General features: G+C 41.5%; 1 protein-coding gene across 3 annotated transcripts in view; it reads left to right on the forward strand.

Annotated features, from left to right (window-relative positions):
* The window catches only part of Smg6 (SMG6 nonsense mediated mRNA decay factor), a 304,470-nt gene that overhangs the window by 36,994 nt on the left and 246,845 nt on the right, over window positions 1-20,631 (forward strand). For all 3 annotated transcript variants that reach the window (XM_004667845.2, XM_045158342.1, XM_045158343.1), the window contains one exon: window positions 20,277-20,338. In XM_004667845.2, coding sequence (XP_004667902.2) covers window positions 20,277-20,338 — 62 coding nt within the window. The remainder of the gene's footprint in view (window positions 1-20,276; window positions 20,339-20,631) is intronic.

The raw sequence follows: 20,631 nt of genomic DNA on the forward strand, positions 1-20,631 counted from the left end.
GTGCATGTGTGTATTCTGTGTTACCCACAGCCTCTTTCCATCCCACGTGACCTTTAGTTACTATCCGGAAAGACAGGACCCAGATACCAGTCAGAATTTCCAGGGTTTGGTTTAGTGTCAATAGCAATAATTGTAAAGAGTTTTTTGAGTGGATACATAGCACATATATTACTTATAAGTTCTTTAGAAAGAAGGAAAAGGAATTGTGTATGCTTCCAGGGTTGTGTTTGAAAATAACATTCAAAAGAAATGACACAACCAGGGGCTGGAGAGATGGCTTAACAGTTGAGGTATTTGCCTGCAAAGCCAAAGAACCCATGTTTGATTCCCCAGTACTCATATAAGGCAGATGCACAAGGTGGTACATGTGTCTGGAGTTCATTGGCAGTGGCTAGAGGCCCTGGTATGCCAATTCTCTCCTCTCCCCCCCTCTGCCTCATACCCCCCTGAAATAAGTAAATAAATTAAAATATTTTTCAGAAAGGAGCATGATTGGAGAACTATATTAATTAAATTAGAAGTCAAACATACTCCTGAAGTCTTAGGTCTTTTATTTTGTTTTTATTTTCCTGAGGTCTTGCTGTAGCCCAGGTTGACCTGTAATTCATAACGTAGTCTCAGACTGGCCTTGAACTCACAGTGGTCCTCCAACCTCAGCCTTGGCCCTGTTTTGGTTTGTTTTCTAATTTAATTAATTAATTAATTATTGTTTGTTTATTTGTTTTCTGAGGTAGGATCTCACTCTAGCTTAGGCTAACCTGGAATTCACTAGTCTCAGGTGGTCTTGAACTCACGGCAATCCTCTTACCTCTGCTGGGATTAAAGGCGTGTGCCAACATCTGGCTTGTTTCTTTTTAAAAATATTTTATTTTTAGGAATCAAACAAGCCAATCAAAAAATGGGCTATGGAGCTAAATAGAGAGTTCTCAGAGGAAGAAATATGAATGGCATATAAGCATCTAAAAAAATGTTCTACGTCACTAGTCAACAGGGAAATGCAGATTAAAACTACATTGAGATTCTATCTCACTCCTGTCAGATTGGCTACCATCATGAAAACAAATGATCATAAATTTTGGCGGGGATGTGGAAAAAGAGGAACCCTTCTACACTGTTGGTGGGAATGAAATCTGGTTCAGCCATTGTGGAAATCAGTGTGGGGGTTCCTAAAACAGCTAAAGATTGATATACCATATGACCCAGCTATAGCACTCCTAGGCATATATCCTAAGGACTCATCTCATTTCCTTAGAAGTAAGTGCTCAACCATGTTTATTGCTGCTCAATTTATAATAGCTGGGAAATGGAACCAGCCTAGATGTCCCTCAACTGATGAGTGGATAGTGAAGATGTGGCACATTTATACAATGGAGTTCTACTCAGCGGTAAAGAAAAATGAAGTTATGAAATTTGCAGAAAAATGGATGGATCTGGAAAGGATTATACTAAGTGAGGTAACCCAGGCCCAGAAAGCCAAGCGCCACATGTTCTCCGTCATATGTGGATCCTAGCTGCAGATGATTGGGCTTCTGCATGAGAAGGAAAAAACTCAGTAGCAGAGGCCAGTAAGTTAAAATGGAGATATAAAGGGAAGAGAAAGGAAGGGAGGAGGGTACTTAATAGGTTGGTATTGTATATATGGAAGTAGTATTATTGAGATGGGGAGGTAATATGATGGAGAATGGAATTTCAAAGGGGAAAGTTGGGGGGGGAGGATATTACCATGGGATATTTTTTATAATCATGGAAAATGTTAATAATATTTTGAGAAAAAAAACTTGTCACTAGAAAAAAATATTTTTATTTATTTGACAAAGAAAGAGGGGAAGGGAGAGAGAATGGGTGGGCCAGGGCCTCTAGCCACTGCAAACGAACTCCAGGCACATGCACCCCCTTGTGCATCTGTTGAACGTGGGTCATGAGGGATCAAACCTGGGTCCTTTGGCTTTGCAGGCAAACACCTTAACTGCTAAACCATCCAGATCCCCCCCCTTTTTTTGTTACATAGAATTGTTTAAAAACATAAAGGATTGTGGCAGAAACCTGACAAAGCCTAGTTAGTTTCTGGCCATCTACTGAAAAAGTTTGACCACTAGTGCTTTAGAAGCTGGGAAGTATGAAGGCAGTTAGTACTGAGGACACTGAGTGAGGGTATTAGCATCTTTTTGAACAGACAATTCATTTTGCATACTTGCCACTATGAGATGGCTAGAATTCTTTGCACCGCCCACTAGATGCCAATAGGGGCCTACACACATTTCCAAACATTCTCTGGAGGAGTGGTGCTATTCTAATTGAGAACCACCAATTAAAGAGCTTGATGATAGCTGGAGGCATGGCTTAGCAGTTAAGGCATTTTCCTGGAAAGCCAAAGGACCCAGGTTTGATTTCCCCAGAACCCATGTAAGCCAGATGCACAAAGTGGCGCATGCGTTGAGTTTGTTTGTCTCTCTCTGAGTCTCATAAATAAATAAATAAATAAACTTTATACACATGCGCACATACACACACACACACACGCGCGCACGCACACACACACACACATATATATATGAGCTTGATGAGGTCAAAAATACTTTAAGGTTTCTTTCTTCATTTCCTCTCAGAGAACAAGACTTGGGATTGGTACTTCATAGCATAAGTCAACAATACTAAGAGAGAACTTGAGTACCTAGTGGAAAGAGGAATGTTCAGAAGAGTAGAATAAAAGGTTCTGTACAAGGTAGGGTCTTACTGTAGCCCAGGCTGACCTAGAATTCACTGTGTTATCTCAGACTGGCCTCAAACTCTTGGCAGTCTTTCTATCTCAGCCTCCCAAATGCTGGGATTAAAGGTGTGTGCCACCATACCTGACTGAATAAAAGGATTTAAGTATGTGTTTATTGAGTGTGTTTTCCATATGACAATTTTAAGTGAGATTGATTTATAATTTATGAAAAATTTGTTTTTGAAAATATTTACATATGTATGTATGTATGTATGTTAGTACGTATGTATGTATTTGAGAGAGAGAGAGAGAGAGAGAGACACAAATAGAAAGGGAGAGAGAATGGACACGCCAGGGCTTCTAACCACTGCAAATGAACTCCAGACACATGTGCTACCTTGTGCATCTGGCTTATGTGGGTACTGGAGAATTGAACCTGGGTCCTTAGGCTTCACAGGCAAGCACTTTAACCTCCAGGCCATCTCTCCTGCCTGAAAAGCTTGTTTTGATGCTGCTCATACTTTGAGCATGTTTCTTTCTATTTGAGAAGTTGCCATCCTTGGCCTTAATGTCTAGAAGATATTGAGGTTGTGGGAATCTGTGTGGTATACTTGAGAGAATTGTTCAAAGCCAATGTAAAGATACACTTTTGGCATTTCATGAATAACCTGATATTCAGACTTAAGCCAGAACTTTTTAGAGAATTTTCCAGCCTGGGAGAATTGACTGAGAAAAGTCCTCCTTTGGCTCCTTACCAAGTTAGACAAGGGAGCAATCAGCTGCTGAGTTGCAGCCAGCTGGAATATATGTGAGGGTGTACTATAGATTGTCCCTTAGGACCCAGCTTCTAGTCTGTGAAGAGCCTTCCAAATTTCAGTGAGTCCCAAATACTAGGTCACTATCATTCTATAGCTGCAGGAAAAGAATAGTGAGGTGACATTTCTGTGAGAGCAGCTCACTGTATAGTAACACTGCCTGTGGTAAGAGATGAGAGATTCTGCTGACCTTTTCCCCCATTTTGACTTTCTTATAATTTCTTATATTGTTTTTAGTTTCTGACCATACTCTTGGGGAGATAAATCCGTACTTCTGTTGTTTTGTAATCCTTTCCTGCTCTGAAGGTTCCAGAATTGTCATCTTGTATGATATACCTCAGCTAAGATAAAGAATATGAAATAAGGCTGGAGAGATGGCTTAGCGATCAAGGCGCCTGCCTATGAAGCCTGAGGGACCCATGTTCAATCTCTCTCCAGTTTCATGTCAGCCAGATGCACAAAGGTGGCGCAAGCGTCTAGAGTTCAGTTTTAGTGGCTGAGGCCCTGGTGCGCCAATTCTGTCTCATATTCTCACTCCTAGTCTTGCTCTCTCTTAAAAAAAAGAAAAAGAAAAAAACCAGAATATGAAATAGTTGTTTTCTTGGCTTGTGGTCATCCCCCATCTGTGGACTGTGTTTTTGCTCCTCAGGGATACCCTGGGTTTTTCCCTCTTTTGGAAAGCTTTTTACTTTACTCATAAATATTTGGTATTGAAGTTACTGCTCAGTTCGTTCATTGCCTAGACTATAGAGCAGAAGGAATTAACAATACCATCTTTAAGTCGGGTGTGGTGTCGCATGCCTTTAATCCCAGCACTTGGGAGGCAGAGGTAGGAGGATCGCCTGAGTTCGAGGCCAGCCTGAGAGTAGATAATGAATTCCAGGTCAGGTCAGCCTGAGCTAGAGTAAGAGCCTGCCTCAAAAAACCAAAAAAAAAAAAAAAAAAAAGCTATCTTTTCCCATGTAGGGGACCCTTGTGTTTTCAGAAACTTCCATGATCTTTTGAATTGTCTTCATCTATTGATCCAAAATTTATTAAACATCTCATATTGGAACCACTAGACATTGCTATCATTCTTGCCCAGAACCATCACAGAGCTATGTAACATGATGGTTACTAGTTGTGTTAGTTTTACTGATTTGTATACAACTGGACTATATTATGACAAATAATACATTTTTAAACAGTTTTTAAATTTTTTCTTTCTTTTGGGGGGTAGATAGAGAATGGGCATGATAGGGCCTCTAGCCATTGCAGACAAACCCCAGATGTATACACCACCATGTGCATCTGGCTTACATGGGTCTTGGGGAATCCAACCTGTATCCCTAGGCTTTGTAGGCAAGTGCCTTAACCACTAATCCATCTCTCCAGCCCCAAATAATACTTAAAAAAAAAAAAACCAAAAAGTTATTTAGCTGGGCGTGGTGGTGCAGGCCTTTAATCCTAGCACTCGGGGCGGGGGGGGGGGAGGGCGGAGGTAGGAGGATCGCCCAGAGTTCGAGGCCACCCTGATACTATAGGTGAACCTGAACTAGAGTGAGACCCTACCTCAGGAAACAACAACAACAACAAATATAAATATATAAATATAAATGTGTGTATATATATATATATATATATATATATATATATATATATATTTATTTATTTATTTATTTGAGAGAGAGAGAGAGAAAGGGCACATCAGGGCCTCTAGCCACTGCGAACTTTGTGCATTTGGCCTACATGGGTTTTGGGGAATTGAATCTGGGTCTTTAGTCTTTGCGGGCAAGTACCTTAACAGCTAAGCCATCTCTCCAGCCCCCAAATAATACTTTTTCATCTGTGGAAATCCATGAGAGAGATTCTTGTTTTCAGTGCTAAAGGTAGTGTAGTGTTTTAAATTTTTCAAAATCCTCATGGACATTTATAAACTTGTTATTCAAGAGTATGCTATATTTTAATCATTACAGAAAACATTGCCAAACTTTTAACTTCATCTAATAGATATAAAAAATTTACCTGCATGTATTTTTTGTTATAACCTTACCACCAGTGACATCTGTTTCTTCTTTTCTCCTCACTGGCTTCCTTTCCTCCCTCTTTCCATTCCCCTTTCTTCCTTCCTTCTTTCATCTTCTGGAACAGTAGATACTTTTTAAAGTTGTTTTGAATAACTGCCTTCACAGTTTTATATGGACATTTGTTTTCATCTGCTTATCCAGTTATAAAAATTCTTCTTAGGTCTGCCAGTAGTCACTGAAGAAAAATCAATTTTCTCTACCTCCATTCAGGTAATTTCCATAAATTTTAAGTGAGTGCCTTTAGATGCTGTTATTCTAAGAACTGCATATAGAAAGGTAAATGATGTTAGTCCTTCTCTTAGAGGCACAGTATAATCAGAGAAATGGATCTATAAATAAATGCTACACATGTAATAATGTAAATAGGGACATTGTTATTGAGGTAGCATAAGAGAAGAAAAGAGTAATTCTGTTTTTGTTTTTGTTTTTTTATTTGAGGTAGGGTCTCTAGCCCAGGCTGACCTAGAATTCACTATGGAGTCTCAGGGAGGCCTGGAACTCATGGTCATCCTCCTAACTCTGCCTCCAAGTGCTGGTACTAAAGGCGTGTGCCAGCATGCCCAGCAGAAGAAGAAAGAGTAATTCTGCAATCAGGGAAAGCTACTAACTAGGAAGATAGTCTGTGTCCTTAGTGTTTAAGGATGGAAGAAGCTCTTTAGGTACATGTGACAGTAAAGGACAATCTAAATAAAAACATGGAATGATTAAAAACTGCACAGAAGCCTAAGATGGTGGTACAAACCTATATAATCTTAGTTACTTGGGAGCAGGCAAATTTCAAGTTCAGGCTATTCGGCTACATAGTAAGACCTTATCTGAAGAAAAGATGTTGTCTGTGTAGCTTGGTGGTAAAAGCACTTGTCTAGCATGCATGAGTCTCTGGATTCACACTCCAATATCCCCTTATCCCAACTGCTGCCCCCCATGGAAAAAAAACCTGTAAGGAGTGGTTGCTTTTTGGATTTCTAGCCAAGAGTCTGTGATTGGAATATTTGAATCATGGCATGGAAGTCTACATGGTTATAGTCCAGTTACTTAACTCCTTTGGAACTGAAGGAGCCATCACAACAGAGATTGACTTGGCCCAGTCTTAGGAGTGAATCCTTCAAATAGTTGTTCTCTCTTTTATGCATTAGCTAAGGTTGACTCACCGTGAAGTCATGCCTTCCATCATTTTGAGAAGCTTTCTGAGCCAAACCTAGCTTGGCTTAGGAATAAGTTATGTTTTGTGTTGTAACCATTGGCAATAAGTCCTATTTTTGCCTTTACATGCATAGTAGGTCTGCATATACTGAAGCATAAGGGAAAAAAAGTTGGGATAAAACTCTCTATATATTTTCACTTTTCTGGTATGTTTCTTGGTAAAGATACTAAAATCTTATTCAGTCTAATGAGATTTTACACTGACTTATACCACAAATCTCTGAGATTTTAGGTCCTAATTTGTATAGCAAACTGGTGAAGCAGTTGACATTCTCTCAGAGGAATTTCTTTGGCACGTTTTCCTTTAGACTTCTGGACAGATCTGTAAAACAAAATTGCTTTTAAAATACAAGTGACATATGACAGAAGACTGAATAAGAAACTAATAGATAGCCTTGGTACATGTCCTGAGACACTATCCCTCAAGATCAATGCCAACAAGGAGTCAGATCTTCTGGAATGTATTCCTTAATTTCTTTTTGTTTCTATGAATAATTTTTTTTAAATCTTTTTCATGGTTTCTGCATTTGTAAAGTAGGAAGAGGTTTGTATTTAGCACCTAGTATAGCTTTCTGCACCTAAGTGATGCTCCAAACTTTAGCTTAGTCACTTTGATTTCTATCACTTCAGAGTCAGAATCTTGTTGGGGGGCTGGAAGAATGGCCCAGTAGTCAGAAGTATTTCTGCAAAGCTAGCTGACCTGGGTTCAATTCCCCAGTACCCACGTGAAGCAAGATGCACAAACTGGTGCATGCATCAAGAGTTTGTTTACTGTAACAAGAGGCCCTGTTGTGCTCATTCTCTCCACCCTTGCATATCAATAAATAAAAATACTCAAAAAGAATGTTGTTGTGGGTTTAGGATATATGGGGCAAAGGATATTGACTGTTAGAATAGAAATTTTTTGTAGAACAACAGAAGAGATTGTTGTAATTAAAAAAAAAATACACTTGGGGGCTGGAGAGATGGTTTAGCTGTCTTAGCTGTTAAGGCACTTGCCTGCAAAGCCAAAGGATCCCAGTTCGGTTCTCCAGGACCCACATAAGCTAGATGCACAAAGGGGTGCATGCATCTGGAGTTCATTTGCAGTGGCTGGAGGCCCTGGCATGCCCATTCTGTCTGTCTGTCTCTCTCAAATAAATAAAATATATTTTTAAAAATTACACTTTAATGTGTGATAAAATATAGATGTCAGTGTCATGTAGTTGATAAATTGTCACTAAGTATCCTTATGATTTTTTTTTAAGTTAGATCATTCTTTTCTTTCCTCTTAAATGTTTCTTTTTTTTAAAAAAAAAACAAAGCTTATTTATTTGAGAGAGAAGGAGAAAGAAGCAGATAGAAAGGGAGAGAATGGCCGTGTCAGGGCCTGTAGCCACTGAAAATAGATTCCAGACAAATGCACCATTTTATGTGGCTTATGTAGGTCCTGGGGAATTGAACTTGGATCCTTTGGCTTTGCAGGCAAGTGCCTTAACCACTAAGTCATTTCTCCAGCCCTGTTTGTTAATATTAATGGTAACAATGACAGGGACAGAGCATTACAGATTGAACAGGAAGAACTAAATCTAAGATAACAAATGGAGGGCTGGGACAGAGTGCTTACCTAGCACGGATAAGGAAAGAGAAAAGGGAGAGGGAGAAAAAAGAGGATGGGAGGGGGAGATTTTCAGAGGTGTATTCTGTGAATTTTTATTAATTGATAGTTTGGGTCTGGTAAGTTGCACAGAAAAGATAAGACTGACAAAGGAAACAAAAACAAATACAAAACTACAAAAGAAAACCCAAAACAAAACAAACACCCAAACTAGCTAGAAACAGATCTTGCTTCTAATCACAGCATAAGTGAGTCTCATACAACTGTGCTATGCTTTTTGGCCTTAATCTTGAATTATCTGGTTATTAGCAGGGAGAGTGACATCATGGCCTGCCTGCTACTATGCATGCTCATTCAGGTCAGATGTGGAGTCCCCGAAATTCTGTATTCCCATGTTTGCAGCTTGTCTTTGACATAAGTGAAATGGCAGGCTCTACCAGACCATATTTTGTTCTTGTGTATTCTTTTTATTCTAAATTTTCTTCTCTTTCTGAGTTAGCTGCCAGTGAGGTAGAGTTGCCTCTGTTGATATAGAGCAGATACAGAAGTTCATATCCAAACCTGAATAGCCATTTTTAACTTGAAACACTTTTCCTGGGAGTTGATGGGCCAGAGTCCTTCCCTTATTTGGTGTCTTGTTTAAATCTGAAGCTCACATGAGATTGCCAGTGCTTGTATGCTAGTTATTTGCTTTTTGGTGCCCACAGCAGACTAGTTAATGAAATTATTTTTCTGCCTTAAACTGAAGTTTTGTTCTAATTTAGTTTTGAGATTAGTTCTTGCTCTCTCTTTCCTGAGAGAGGCAGGGGTTTTCCTGGATTGAGCTAGATAAGTAGATAAGTAGGCTGAGATTATGTTTATAGATTTTATTTTCTGACTTGTATCCAGTCCCCTGATGAAAGTATGTGCATATACTTATATTTTTTAAAAAATTCTTATTTATTTGAGAGAGAGTATGAATATGGGCATAGATTTACCTGTACCAGGGTCTCTTGCTACTGCAAACGAACTCTAGGCTCGTGTACCACTTCAGTCATCTGGCTTTATGTGGGTGCTGAGGAATCGAACCTGGGCCAGCAGGCTTTGCAAGCAAGCACCTTTAAACACTGAGCCATATCCCCAGCCCATTTAGATTCTTTAACTCTTGAAAACTTTTTTCCTTACTTGCCAGCATATTGTGGATTTATCCAGAAAAATGTTAGAATTTTATTAGTTTTTTGTTGCTGTAGAAAATGAATTTTTATTCACTTTTTTCTTTCTTTTCTGTTTCTTTCCATGTTTCTGTCTCTGTCTCTTTCACAGGGTCTCCTATAGCCCATGCTGGCCTTGAACTTATTTAATCAAGTATGACCTTGAACCTCTTGATCTTTCTGCCTCTCTGAATTGCTGGGATTACCAATGTGTACCACCACACTTGGCTCCCTTTTATTTCTTCTGATATTTTCTTAGAGTCAACAGTGCACATAAGTGATTTTATCAATTTGCAAAGCATTATCTGGATTGGAAATAATCTACTTTCCTTTTTTTCATGTGTATACATGTGGAGGCTAGTGGACAGTCTTGGGTGTTATACTTGGGTGTTACTGGGTCTTTAAAAACTTTATTTGCCGGGTGTGGTGATGCACACCTTTAATCTCAGCACCCGGGAGGCAGAGGTAGTAGGATTGCCCTGAGTTTGAGGCTAGCCTGAGACTACATAATGAATTCCAGGCCACCCTGGGATAGAGTGAAATCCTACCTCAAAAAAACAAAAAAAATTTTTTTCATTTATTTGTTTGCAAGTAGAGAGAGGGGTTGAGGGAATGAATGAGAATGAATACACCAGGGCCAAGTGCCACCGCAAAGGAACTCCAAACACATGTGTTACTTTGTGCATCTGGTTTTACGTGGGTACTGGGAAATTGAACCCAGGCCTTTAGGCTTTGCAAGCACATGTCTTCAAAAACTGAGCCATCTCCCCAGTTCCATGACAGGGTCTTTTTGTTGTTTGGTTTTTTGAGGTAGGGTTTCACTCTAGTCCAGACTGACCTGGAATTCACTATGTAGTCTCAGGGGGGCCTCCTACCTTTACCTCCATAGTGCTGAGATTAAAGGATGACAAGGTCTTTTTTTTTTTTTTTTAATTTATTTGAGAGTGACAGACACAGAGAGAAGGACAGATAGAGGGAGAGAGAGAGAATGGGCGCGCCAGGGCTTCCAGCCTCTGCAAACGAACTCCAGATGCGTGCGCCCCCTTGTGCATCTGGCTAACGTGGGACCTGGGGAACCGAGCCTCGAACTGGAGTCCTTTGGCTTCACAGGCAAGCGTTTAACCGCTAAGCCATCTCTGCAGCCCAACAAGGTCTTTTTAATACTGTGTCTCTCATTACCCTGAGTTCACTGATTGGCTAGATTACCTGGCCAGTGAACCCTAGAGATTCTTCTGTTTCTGCCCCAGCTCTAGGGTTACAGAAAGGTTGTTCAACATTTACATGGGTACCGCAGGTTGAACTCAAGTCCTTATGCTTGCAGAGCAAGCCCTTTACCACTTTACTTTCTTAAATTGCTCTCTCAGTGAATGAAACCTGGGCCACTGGTAGATTTGTATGCAGATTTCTTTTAGGATTTGTTCTTTATATCAGCACCTGCAGGGCCTATCTTGAAAGGGAGAGGGTTAAGAAAGGCTTCAATGAGGAAACATGAGATTTTACTAGATTAAAAAAAAAAAAAAAAAAGAATTGTACAGGAAGACTCTAAGCCGAGGGTACAGCAAGCAGTTCTTTGTTACCAAAGGATGGGTTGTGTCAGCAAAGCTGAATGCAGAGCAGCCACATGTGAAAGACTATTTGTTCACCATGCATTATTAGTCACATGCTCGGAGTCTACTTTGGAGATGCTGTGAGAAAATATAGGAAGTAGTTGTTATGATCTGTGTCTGTGTGAGGATGGCCTAGGGTTAAAAATGAGGAGCAGGTCAACCTGTGCCTCAAAAACAAACAAAACATAGCTTTGCTTATGTCACTTACCTGTTCAAGATCCTTCACTGGCTCTAATTAAGATCAAACTCTTTGGGCTGAGGAGATGGTTCAGTGGGTAAGAGTGCTTGCTACACAAAATGAGGACAAACTCTTAGGACTGTAACTTGGTCCTGCTTGCCTGTCCAACCTCCTTCCTCCTGTAGAATCAGTCATCTAGTCATGCCAACATACAGTGTCACACTTGGAACCATCACTCATGCTATTTCTTTTGCTTGTGACACATTGAAGCAAAACCACTTATCCCAGCTACTTTTCTCAAGCTTCATACTTCATCTCAAGGTACCTTCTGAGAGAATTTTCTTGATGCCTCTGCTGTTTATATGTATAGTATCCTGTCCTTACCCGATTGTAGCACTTTGATTGTGTCACCTACAGAGCATGGATAATTCTTGCCGTGTTCACAGTTTGTCTACAGTGTTTATGCATAGAAGGTGCCTGGTGAATTTCCGTTGAGTGAGTGAATTTAATGAATGTGTTGACAGTGTGGGAAGGTATTTGCCATTTTTCTTATGTAACCCTGTGACTGTATTCTTTTATAAGATGGGGTTGGGCTTGTGTGTGTACCCGTGGACATCTGTTTTCTGGTTGCTCACCTGATCAGAGATTAGGAGCACCAGTGTCTCAGCTTCCCTACTATGAGTTGATGGGCATGAGAGTTCCCAGGCATTGAGAGAGATGAGTCAGAAAGAAGAGTCATTTAGAAAGTGAGCCAGTCAGTGTTGCCCTTTGGCTGAACTTTCTTTTCTAGATGCCTTGAGATTCTAAGATTGTGGTCCTTTTGACTAGGTTGCTATAGATTTTCAGGCTTACAGTACAAGAAACTCATAAATCTTAACCTGGTACCTTCCCTTGATGTAGGCGTGTTTTAGATGTTCAGGAAGCATTGGGCCCAAGTAAAACCCTCAGTGGGCTTTAGTGTGCTCTCTTCTCCCCTGTCACTTTGCCCTGTAGTAGTTTCTAAGGTAGAAACCCAAGAGCCCTTTGGAGTATTGGAGTCTAAATACTTTGAGAGCTCCAGTTGTTGGCATGTGGGGTCATTTGTACTGATGATACTTTCACAAAAGCTGGCAAGAAGGGTTGTATTTAGATTCATATATTTGTGTGTTTTTACTATTGGAAGGCATGATGTAAATGGTAAGTTTTCCTGAAGTGATGAGAGGTGGGTTGTCTTAGAATATTCTGGGGGCCACACTTCTCATTTAACTGTCTTTACTTCTTAGCTCATGAGAATCATTCATGCTTCCAGTATAAGTGTGATAGCCCTCAACTGTTGTGTTTGTAGAAAAATTGTTTGAGAAACCAGTCTACTGTTGTGGATGTTTTAGTTCAGGTATCAGTGGATTTTTTTTTTTTTTTTTTTTTTATGTACAGAATCAGATAGAACGTTGGCTTTGTGGGCCATCTACTCTTCTACTGTATCTATTTAGCTCTGCCTTTGTTGGGGAAAGTAGCCACAGACAATATGTAAACAAATGCAATTCAGTGTGGTTGTGTTTCAAAGGAACTTTAGTTGTGGGTTTATTCACTCATTTATTAATTTGTTCATTCAGTCATTTATTGAGACAGGGTCATACTTTGTATCCCACTGGCCTGGAAGTCATTATGTAGGCCAGGCTGGCTAACGTGGGTCCTGGAGAATCGAACCTGAACTGGGGTCCTTAGGCTTCACAGGCAAGCGCTTAACCGCTAAGCCATCTCTCCAGCCCTGGATGAATGCTTATATATGTATGTATATATAAGCATATATATAAGACTAGTGCATGTGGGCATGTATGTGCCAGGGCATGCAGCCTGCATATAGTGGTTAGATGACAATCTCAGAATAATGCTACTCTCCTTCCACTTGGATTTTTTCTTTCTTTTCTTTTTGTTGAGGTAGGGTTTCGCTCTAGCTCAGGCTAACCTGGAATTCACTGTGTAGTCTCAGGGTGGCTTGAACTCATGGTGATCCTCCTACCTCTGCAGATGGAGAAAGAGGCAAACAAACTCCAGATGCATGCATCCCCTTGTGCATCTGGCTTATGTGGGGAATCGAGCCTTGAACCAGAGTCTTTAGACTTCACAGGCAAGCACTCAACCACTAAGCCATCTCTCCAGCCCTATTTTATTTTATTTTAAAACTTTTTTTTCATTAGAGAGAGAGATGGAGACAGAAAGAGGCAGATAGATGGGGCAGAAGAGATGGCTTAATGGTTAAAGCACTTGTCTGCAAAGCCAAAGGACCCAGGTTTGATTCCCCAGTACCCATGTAAGCCAGATGCACAAAGGGACACACACATTTGGAGTTCATTAGCAGTGTCTGGAGGCCCTGGCACGCCCACCCATTCTCTCTCTATTTGCCTCTTTCTCTCCCCCCCCCCCCCAGGTAGGATCTCACTCTAGCCCACGGTGACCTGGAATTCACTATTTAGTCTGGTGGCTTTGAACTCATGGCAATCCTCCTGCCTCTGCCTTCTGAGTACTGGGATTAAAGGCGCGCACTACCATGCTCAGCTCTTTTTAAAAAAAATATCTTATTTTTCTTTATCTATTTGAGATAGAGAAAAATAGGCAGAGGGGAGAGAGAGAGAGAGAGAGAGAATGGGCATGCCAGGGCCTCCAGCCACTGCTAATGAACTCCAGATGCGTGCACCCCCTTGTGCATCTGGCTCACGTGGGTCCCGGAGAATCAAACCAGGGTCCTTTGACTTTGCAGGCCAAGTGCCTTAACTGCTAAGCCACCTCTCCAGCCCAAGCCCTTATTTATTTTTTAAATTTTTATTTATTTATTTGCAAGCAGAGGCAGAGAGAGCGTGAAGGGAGAGAGGGCCTGTAACCACTGCAAATGAGCTCCAGACACATGTGCCCCTTGTACATCTGTTTTATGTGGGTGCTAGGGAATCAAACCTGGGTCCTTTGGCTTCACAGGTAAACTCCTTAACCACTGAGACATCTCTCCAGCCCCCTTATTTATTTTTTCCTTTTTTTTTTTTTTTTTTTTTTCCCTGAGGTAGAGTCTCGCTCTAGCTCAGGCTGACCTGGAAGTCACTGTGTAGTCTCAAGGGGTCCTTGAACTCACAGCATTCTTCCTACCTCTGCCTCCCAAGTGGGATTAAAAGTGTGTGCCACCACACCCAGCCCTATTTTTTGAGACAGGATCTTGCCCTGTAGTTTATGCAGGTTTTGTACTTGCACTTCTGCCTTAGCCTCCCAAGTACTGGCATTACAGGCATACACTATTACACCCAGCTCTGAAATTTTAACTGTATGTAATTTTCTTTAATTTTCATTTTTAAACTTTTTTTTTCTTTCTTGAGAGAGAGAGAAAAGGGGAGAGAGAATGGGTGCACCAAGGCCCGTAAGCCACTGCAAACTCCAGATGCATGCACCACCACCTTGTGCTTCTGGTTTTACATGGGTGCTGGGGAATCAAACCCTGGTCTTTTGGTTTTACAGGCAATTGCCTTAACCACTGGGCAATTTCTCTAGTTTCACTTTATATAACTTTCATGACACGAAATTTTCTTTAGTATTTTTTTTTTTTAGGCATTACAACAATGTATCCAGGGATGACACAGTAAGTTAGTTCCATTTCAGCTTGGGGGCAGACTTGCTGTGTAACCAAGGATCACCTTGAAATCCTGATACTCCTCTCTCCACCTCTTTTTTTAAAAATATTTTTATTTATTTGACAGAGAAAGAGGGAGAGAGAGAGAAAAAGAGACTGGGTGTGCCAGGGCCTCCAGTCACTGCTAATGAACTCTAGATGCGTGGTACCCCTTGGTGCATCTGGCTCATGTGGGTCCCAGGGAATCAAACCAAGGTCCTTTGGCTTTGCAGGCAAATGCCTCAACTGCTAAGCTAGCCCTCCAGCCCCTGTGTCTGCCTCTTAAGTGCTGGAATTACAAGTGTGCTTCACCATACCCAGCTCATCTTTTCCTTATACCTGTACACAGTTCCCTCCTGAAATCTAGTCATGTCCTTGCTGGCTGAGTTTTTTCTGAAATTGACTGCTGATTTGACAGTTAGCCCAGTATAATTCTAGCCTGCTGACTCTAACTAGAAGAGATAATGAAGTAATAGTAAATGGATTGTTTTACTGCTTTATAGGACTTTATGTTGAGACTGTAGTAAATTACTAGTGTAAGGGTGAGAGCCATTGTTTCAAGGGCATTAAGAAGTAGTTTTTTGTCAATCTAGTTTTCTTTCTTTTTTTTAAAAATTATTTATTTATTTATTTGAGAGCGACAGACACAGAGAGAAAGACAGATAGAGGGAGAGAGAGAGAATGGGCGTGCCAGGGCTTCCAGCCTCCGCAAACGAACTCCAGACGCATGCGCCCCCTTGTGCATCTGGCTAACGTGGGACCTGGGGAACCGAGCCTCGAACCGGGGTCCTTAGGCTTCACAGGCAAGCGCTTAACCGGTAGGCCATCTCTCCAGCCCTAGTTTTCTTTCTTACAGGCAGACAGAAACAAGGAATATGGGCATACTAGGGCCTAATGCCACTACAAACAAATTCTATTGTGGAATCATTCTGTAGCCTAGGCTAGCTTCCAATTTATGATGATCCTCCCACCTCAGACTTCCAACCATGCTAGGATTTTAGAAATGAGCCACCACTCCCAGCTTATATTGTACTTAATGTTAGTAGTAGAAATTCTGTTTTATAGTTGAGCTGTTCAAAAAAAGCTTCATTCTGGAGACCTACCTGTCCACCATTAGTGTCTGTCTTGGGTAAGCTTAGAGGTGAATTGGTTTTGCATCTCAACTAAGGAGACAGACTTTGTATAATGCCAACATACTTTCTGAGTTGTATACCTAAGAAGCTTTTTTTTTTTTTTTTTTTTGATTTTTCAAGGTAGGGTCTCAGTCTAGCCCAGGCTGACATGGAATTCACTATGTAGTCTCAGGGCAGCCTAAACTCACAGCGATCCTTCTACCCCCGCCTCCTTAGTAGTGCTGGATTAAAGGTGTGTGCCACCCTGCCTGGCCTAGGATGCTTTTTTCAAACTTGTTTAAAAATTATTTTTAGAAAAATATTTTTATTTATTTTATTTTTTTATTTATTTGAGAGCAACAGACAGAGAGAGAAAGAGGCAGAGGGAAAGCGAATGGGCACACCAGGGCCTCCAGCCACTGTAAATGAACTCTAGATGCACGCACCACCTTGTGCATCTGGCTTACGTGGATACCCTCGAACCAGGGTCCTTGGGTGTCACAGGCAAGTGCTTAACCACTAAGCTATCTCTCCATCCCTTAAAAAATATTTTTATTAGCTGGCTAAATGCTTTTTTTGTTGTTCGTTTGTTTTTTGAGTTAGGGTCTCACTGTAGGCCAGGCTGGCCTGGAATTTACTGTGTATGCTCATGGTGGCCTTGAACCCGTGGCAATCCTCCTACCTCTGCCTCCCAAGTGCTGGGATTAAAGACATGTGCCACCATGCTTGGCCTGTTCTCATTTCTTCCTTAATTCTTCATTTAATCAGGTCACTAGCTCTTTTCCTTAGATTAAGAAAACTGTATTTGAGTCTAAAGATCTGGATTCTGTTTCTAATTCTGCCATTTCAAGCTGCTGAAATTTTGGGGTTGAAAGGGATGGTATTAAGCTAGAATGAAGTAGATAAGTATCATTCTGTTCTTACCAAAGCATTCTACACAGACACACACACACACACACACACACACACACACACACACACACACATATGCAATTTATAAAGGATTCCTCTTGGTTAAAAGTGGTGATTAAGGGAAGCCGGGCGTGGTGGCGCACGCCTTTAATCCCAGCACTCGGGAGGCAGAGGTAGGAGGATCGCCGTGAGTTCGAGGCCACCCTGAGACTCCATAATGAATTCCAGGTCGGCCTGGGCTAGAGTGAGACCCTACCTCGAGAAACCAAAAAAAGAAAGAAAAAAAAGAAAAAGAAAAAGAAAAAAAAAGTGGTGATTAAGGGGATAACTGTTAGAACAGGAATGGAGGCCAGTCATGGTGGTGCTCGCCTTTAATCCCAGCGCTCTTGAAGGTAGACGTAGGAGGATCACTGTGAGTTTGAGGCCAGCCTGAGACTACGTAGTAAATTCCAGGTCAGCCTAGATGCAAGACCTTACCTCACCCCCCCCCCAAAAAAGGGAACAAAGGGCTGGAGAGCATGCATCTGTAGTTTGTTTGCAGTGGCTAGAGGCCCTGGCATGCTTATTCTCTACTGCCTCTTCCTCTCTCTCTCTCTCATAAGCAAATGAGTAAATAAATAAAATATTAAAATAGGAATAGAGAGTCTATATTTTTGTCCTTCTATTTGAAATAATTTTATACCTGTTGAAAAGTTGTAAGAAGTAAAGTGTTAGCAGAGCAAAGTGGTATATACCTTTAGTTTTAGCATTTAGGAGACTGAGATAGGAGGATTTGCATGAGTTTGAGGCTAGCCAGGGATGACAGAGTGAGTTCCAGGTCATCTTGGGTTAAGCCGGGTGTGGTGGCGCACACCTTTAATCCCAGCACTCGGGAGGCAGAGGTAGGAGGATTGTTGTGAGTTCAAGGCCACCCTGAGACCACAGAGTGAATTCCAGGTCAGCCTGGGCTACAGTGAGACCCTACCTCGGAAAACCAAAAAAAAAAAAAAAAAAAAGTTGTTGTATGTGCCCATAATCCCAGCACCAAGGTAGATTTAGGTGGATTGCAAATAGGCCACATAGCAAGAACCTGATTTAAGGAAGAGGAGGAGGGAAGGAACTAAGGAAGGGTAGATCTGTTGCTTTTGAACCCACAACAGGTATATGGCAGAGGTCAAATTTAAACACATCTGTTTTTCACTCTCCTCTTTTATTATTATTATTATTAATTTATTTATTTGACAGAGAAAGAGAGAAGGGGGAGAAAGACTGGGCATTCCATGGCCTCCAGCCACTGCAAATGAAGTCCAGATGCATGCGCCCTCTTGTGCATCTGGCTAATGTGGGTCCTTGGGAGTCGAACCTGGGTCCTTTGGCTTTGTAGGCAAATGCTGTAACTGCTGAGCCATCCTGCCAGCCCTCAATGTCTCCTGCACTCTGATTTGAGTCTGGGGTTTGTTTTTCTTTTGCCTTTTCTGTATTGTTTTTTCTTTTTGTTTTCTTTGAGGTTGAGTCTCACTCTAGCCAAGGATGACTGACCTGGCATTCGCTATGTACTCTCAGGGTGGCCTCAAACTCACAATGATCCTCCTATCTCTGCCTCCCTAGTGCTGGGATTAAAGGTGTGTGCCACCACACCCCGCCTTTTCTGTTTTTGGTGTTGTGTTTTGTTTTTTTGAGGCCTGGTCTCATAGACTGACCCGGAACTCACTCTGTAGCCTAGTCTGTCCTCATACTCAGGGTGATCCTTATACCCCAGCCTCTTGAGTGCTGGGATCATAGGCATTAGCCATTGTATACAGCATTCCAGAGGTTTGCTGCTAATTTTGGCATAACCATTGCAATTGATTTTTGCAGCAATTTTTCACCTTTCCCTTTTGTTGATGGAGCCCAGTGGCCTTAGGCCTGACTCAGTTGTCAAGATAAGGAGACAAGGGCTGTAAAGATGTACCCCGGTACTGAATTTTTTCTAATAACAATCTATAGCTTATGGGCATAGCATCATCTGCCTCCACAGGGTACCTCTGCCCAAACTCTCTCTCTCTTTTGTTTATTTTTTATTTTTTGAGGTAGCATCTCACTGTAGTCCAGGCTTACCTGGAACTTACTCCGTAGTTTCAGGCTAGCTTTGAACTCATAGCCATCTTCATACCTCTCCCTCCCAAGTGCTGAGATTACAGGTGTGAATACCACTAGGCCCAGCTCAGACAGTTAAATTTTAAGGCTCAGACCTAGAACTGAACTCCAGTTTTTTTTTTTAAATTTTATTTAATAGCATCAGAGAAAAAAGAGAGAAAGAGAGAGAATATGGGCGCACCAGGGCCTCCAGTCACTGCAAACGAACCCCAGACACTTGCGCCCCCTTGTGCATCTTGCTTACGTGAGTCCTGGGGAATCGAGCCTCAAACCATGAACTCTAGTTTTTAAAAAGTATATATAGTTTTACTTATTTGCCACTGCCAAGGAATTCCAGATGCATTTGTTTCTTTGTGTATCATGGCTTTATATAGGTACTGGGGAATTGATTCAGGGCCAACTCAGGTCAGTAGCCTTTGCAAGACAGCACCGTTAACTGCTAAGCCATCACCCAACCCTGAACTCCAGTTTTAAAGGGTGGTGAAGTATAATTTGATGAGCTGGTCAGTGTTGAGTTACTGTGTCCTAGGTTTCAAAGAAGAGCTGTTCTTTCCTGAATGGGTACAAAGATAGTTCATAATTAGGCCAGGCTTGCTATTTCATGCCTTTAATCCCAGCACTAAGAAAGCAGAAGCAGGAGAATCACTGTGAATTTGAGGCCGTCCTGAGACAATATAGTGAATTGCAGGTCAGCCTGGACTAGAGCGAAACCCTACTTCAAAGAAACAAACCAAAAAAGGTTCATAATTGGGATCAGGGTTTTCTCCAAAGTCTCTGTTTTCCTGCTTCTGTCAGAATTTCATTTCCATTATTATGGAGCTAGAGATGGCTTCTAGATCCCAGAGAGCTGCAGGCATCTCCTGCGGAGTTCAGATTCATTGCTTCACTTTCTGTACACAAGCACCACTACCAGCAGAGGGTGCTGTCTGTTCACTGAGCCTGCTGCTGTCTTGGCTTAGCTGAGCAGCAGCTGTTGGGCATGTGCCCTGGGTCTATGTGAGAGTTTGGGCATGTCCATTTGGTTCCCATCCTCAGTGCCCACCCCTTTAGACCCTGGCCAGGTTATTGTGTCACTGGGGACTCTATTCAGTAACAGGAAACTGGGGAAAGTTTAATTGTTTTCTCCTCTCCCTTTTTCCCATGCAGCTGAACAAAAGGTTCATCCTCAGTTTTCTCCATGCCCATGGGAAGCTGTTTACCCGGATTGGGTAAGTGTGCAGGATGTTTATTTTATTTTCCTACATTACAAGTCATTTTGGAATTTAATATTGTTAGCAACTAGCTTGTGTTTGTAACTGAGGGCACAGGGTGTGAATTCTTAGAGGCCTCCACCTTCTCTTTCCTTCACTCTCATTTATCATCTGCTGATTTAGTTTGGGAAACAAATCTCTGTCTCTTCTTTCTCTACCTTTACTAAAACTTCTTTTTAAAATTCAGTCTTTTTCTACCCAGCCCCAGGTTTCCCTTATTTCTATTGCCTGTCTTCTTGTTCAACCCCTAG

Source organism: Jaculus jaculus, chromosome 9 (genome assembly GCF_020740685.1).
Source record: "Jaculus jaculus isolate mJacJac1 chromosome 9, mJacJac1.mat.Y.cur, whole genome shotgun sequence".
NCBI lineage: Eukaryota > Metazoa > Chordata > Mammalia > Rodentia > Dipodidae > Jaculus > Jaculus jaculus.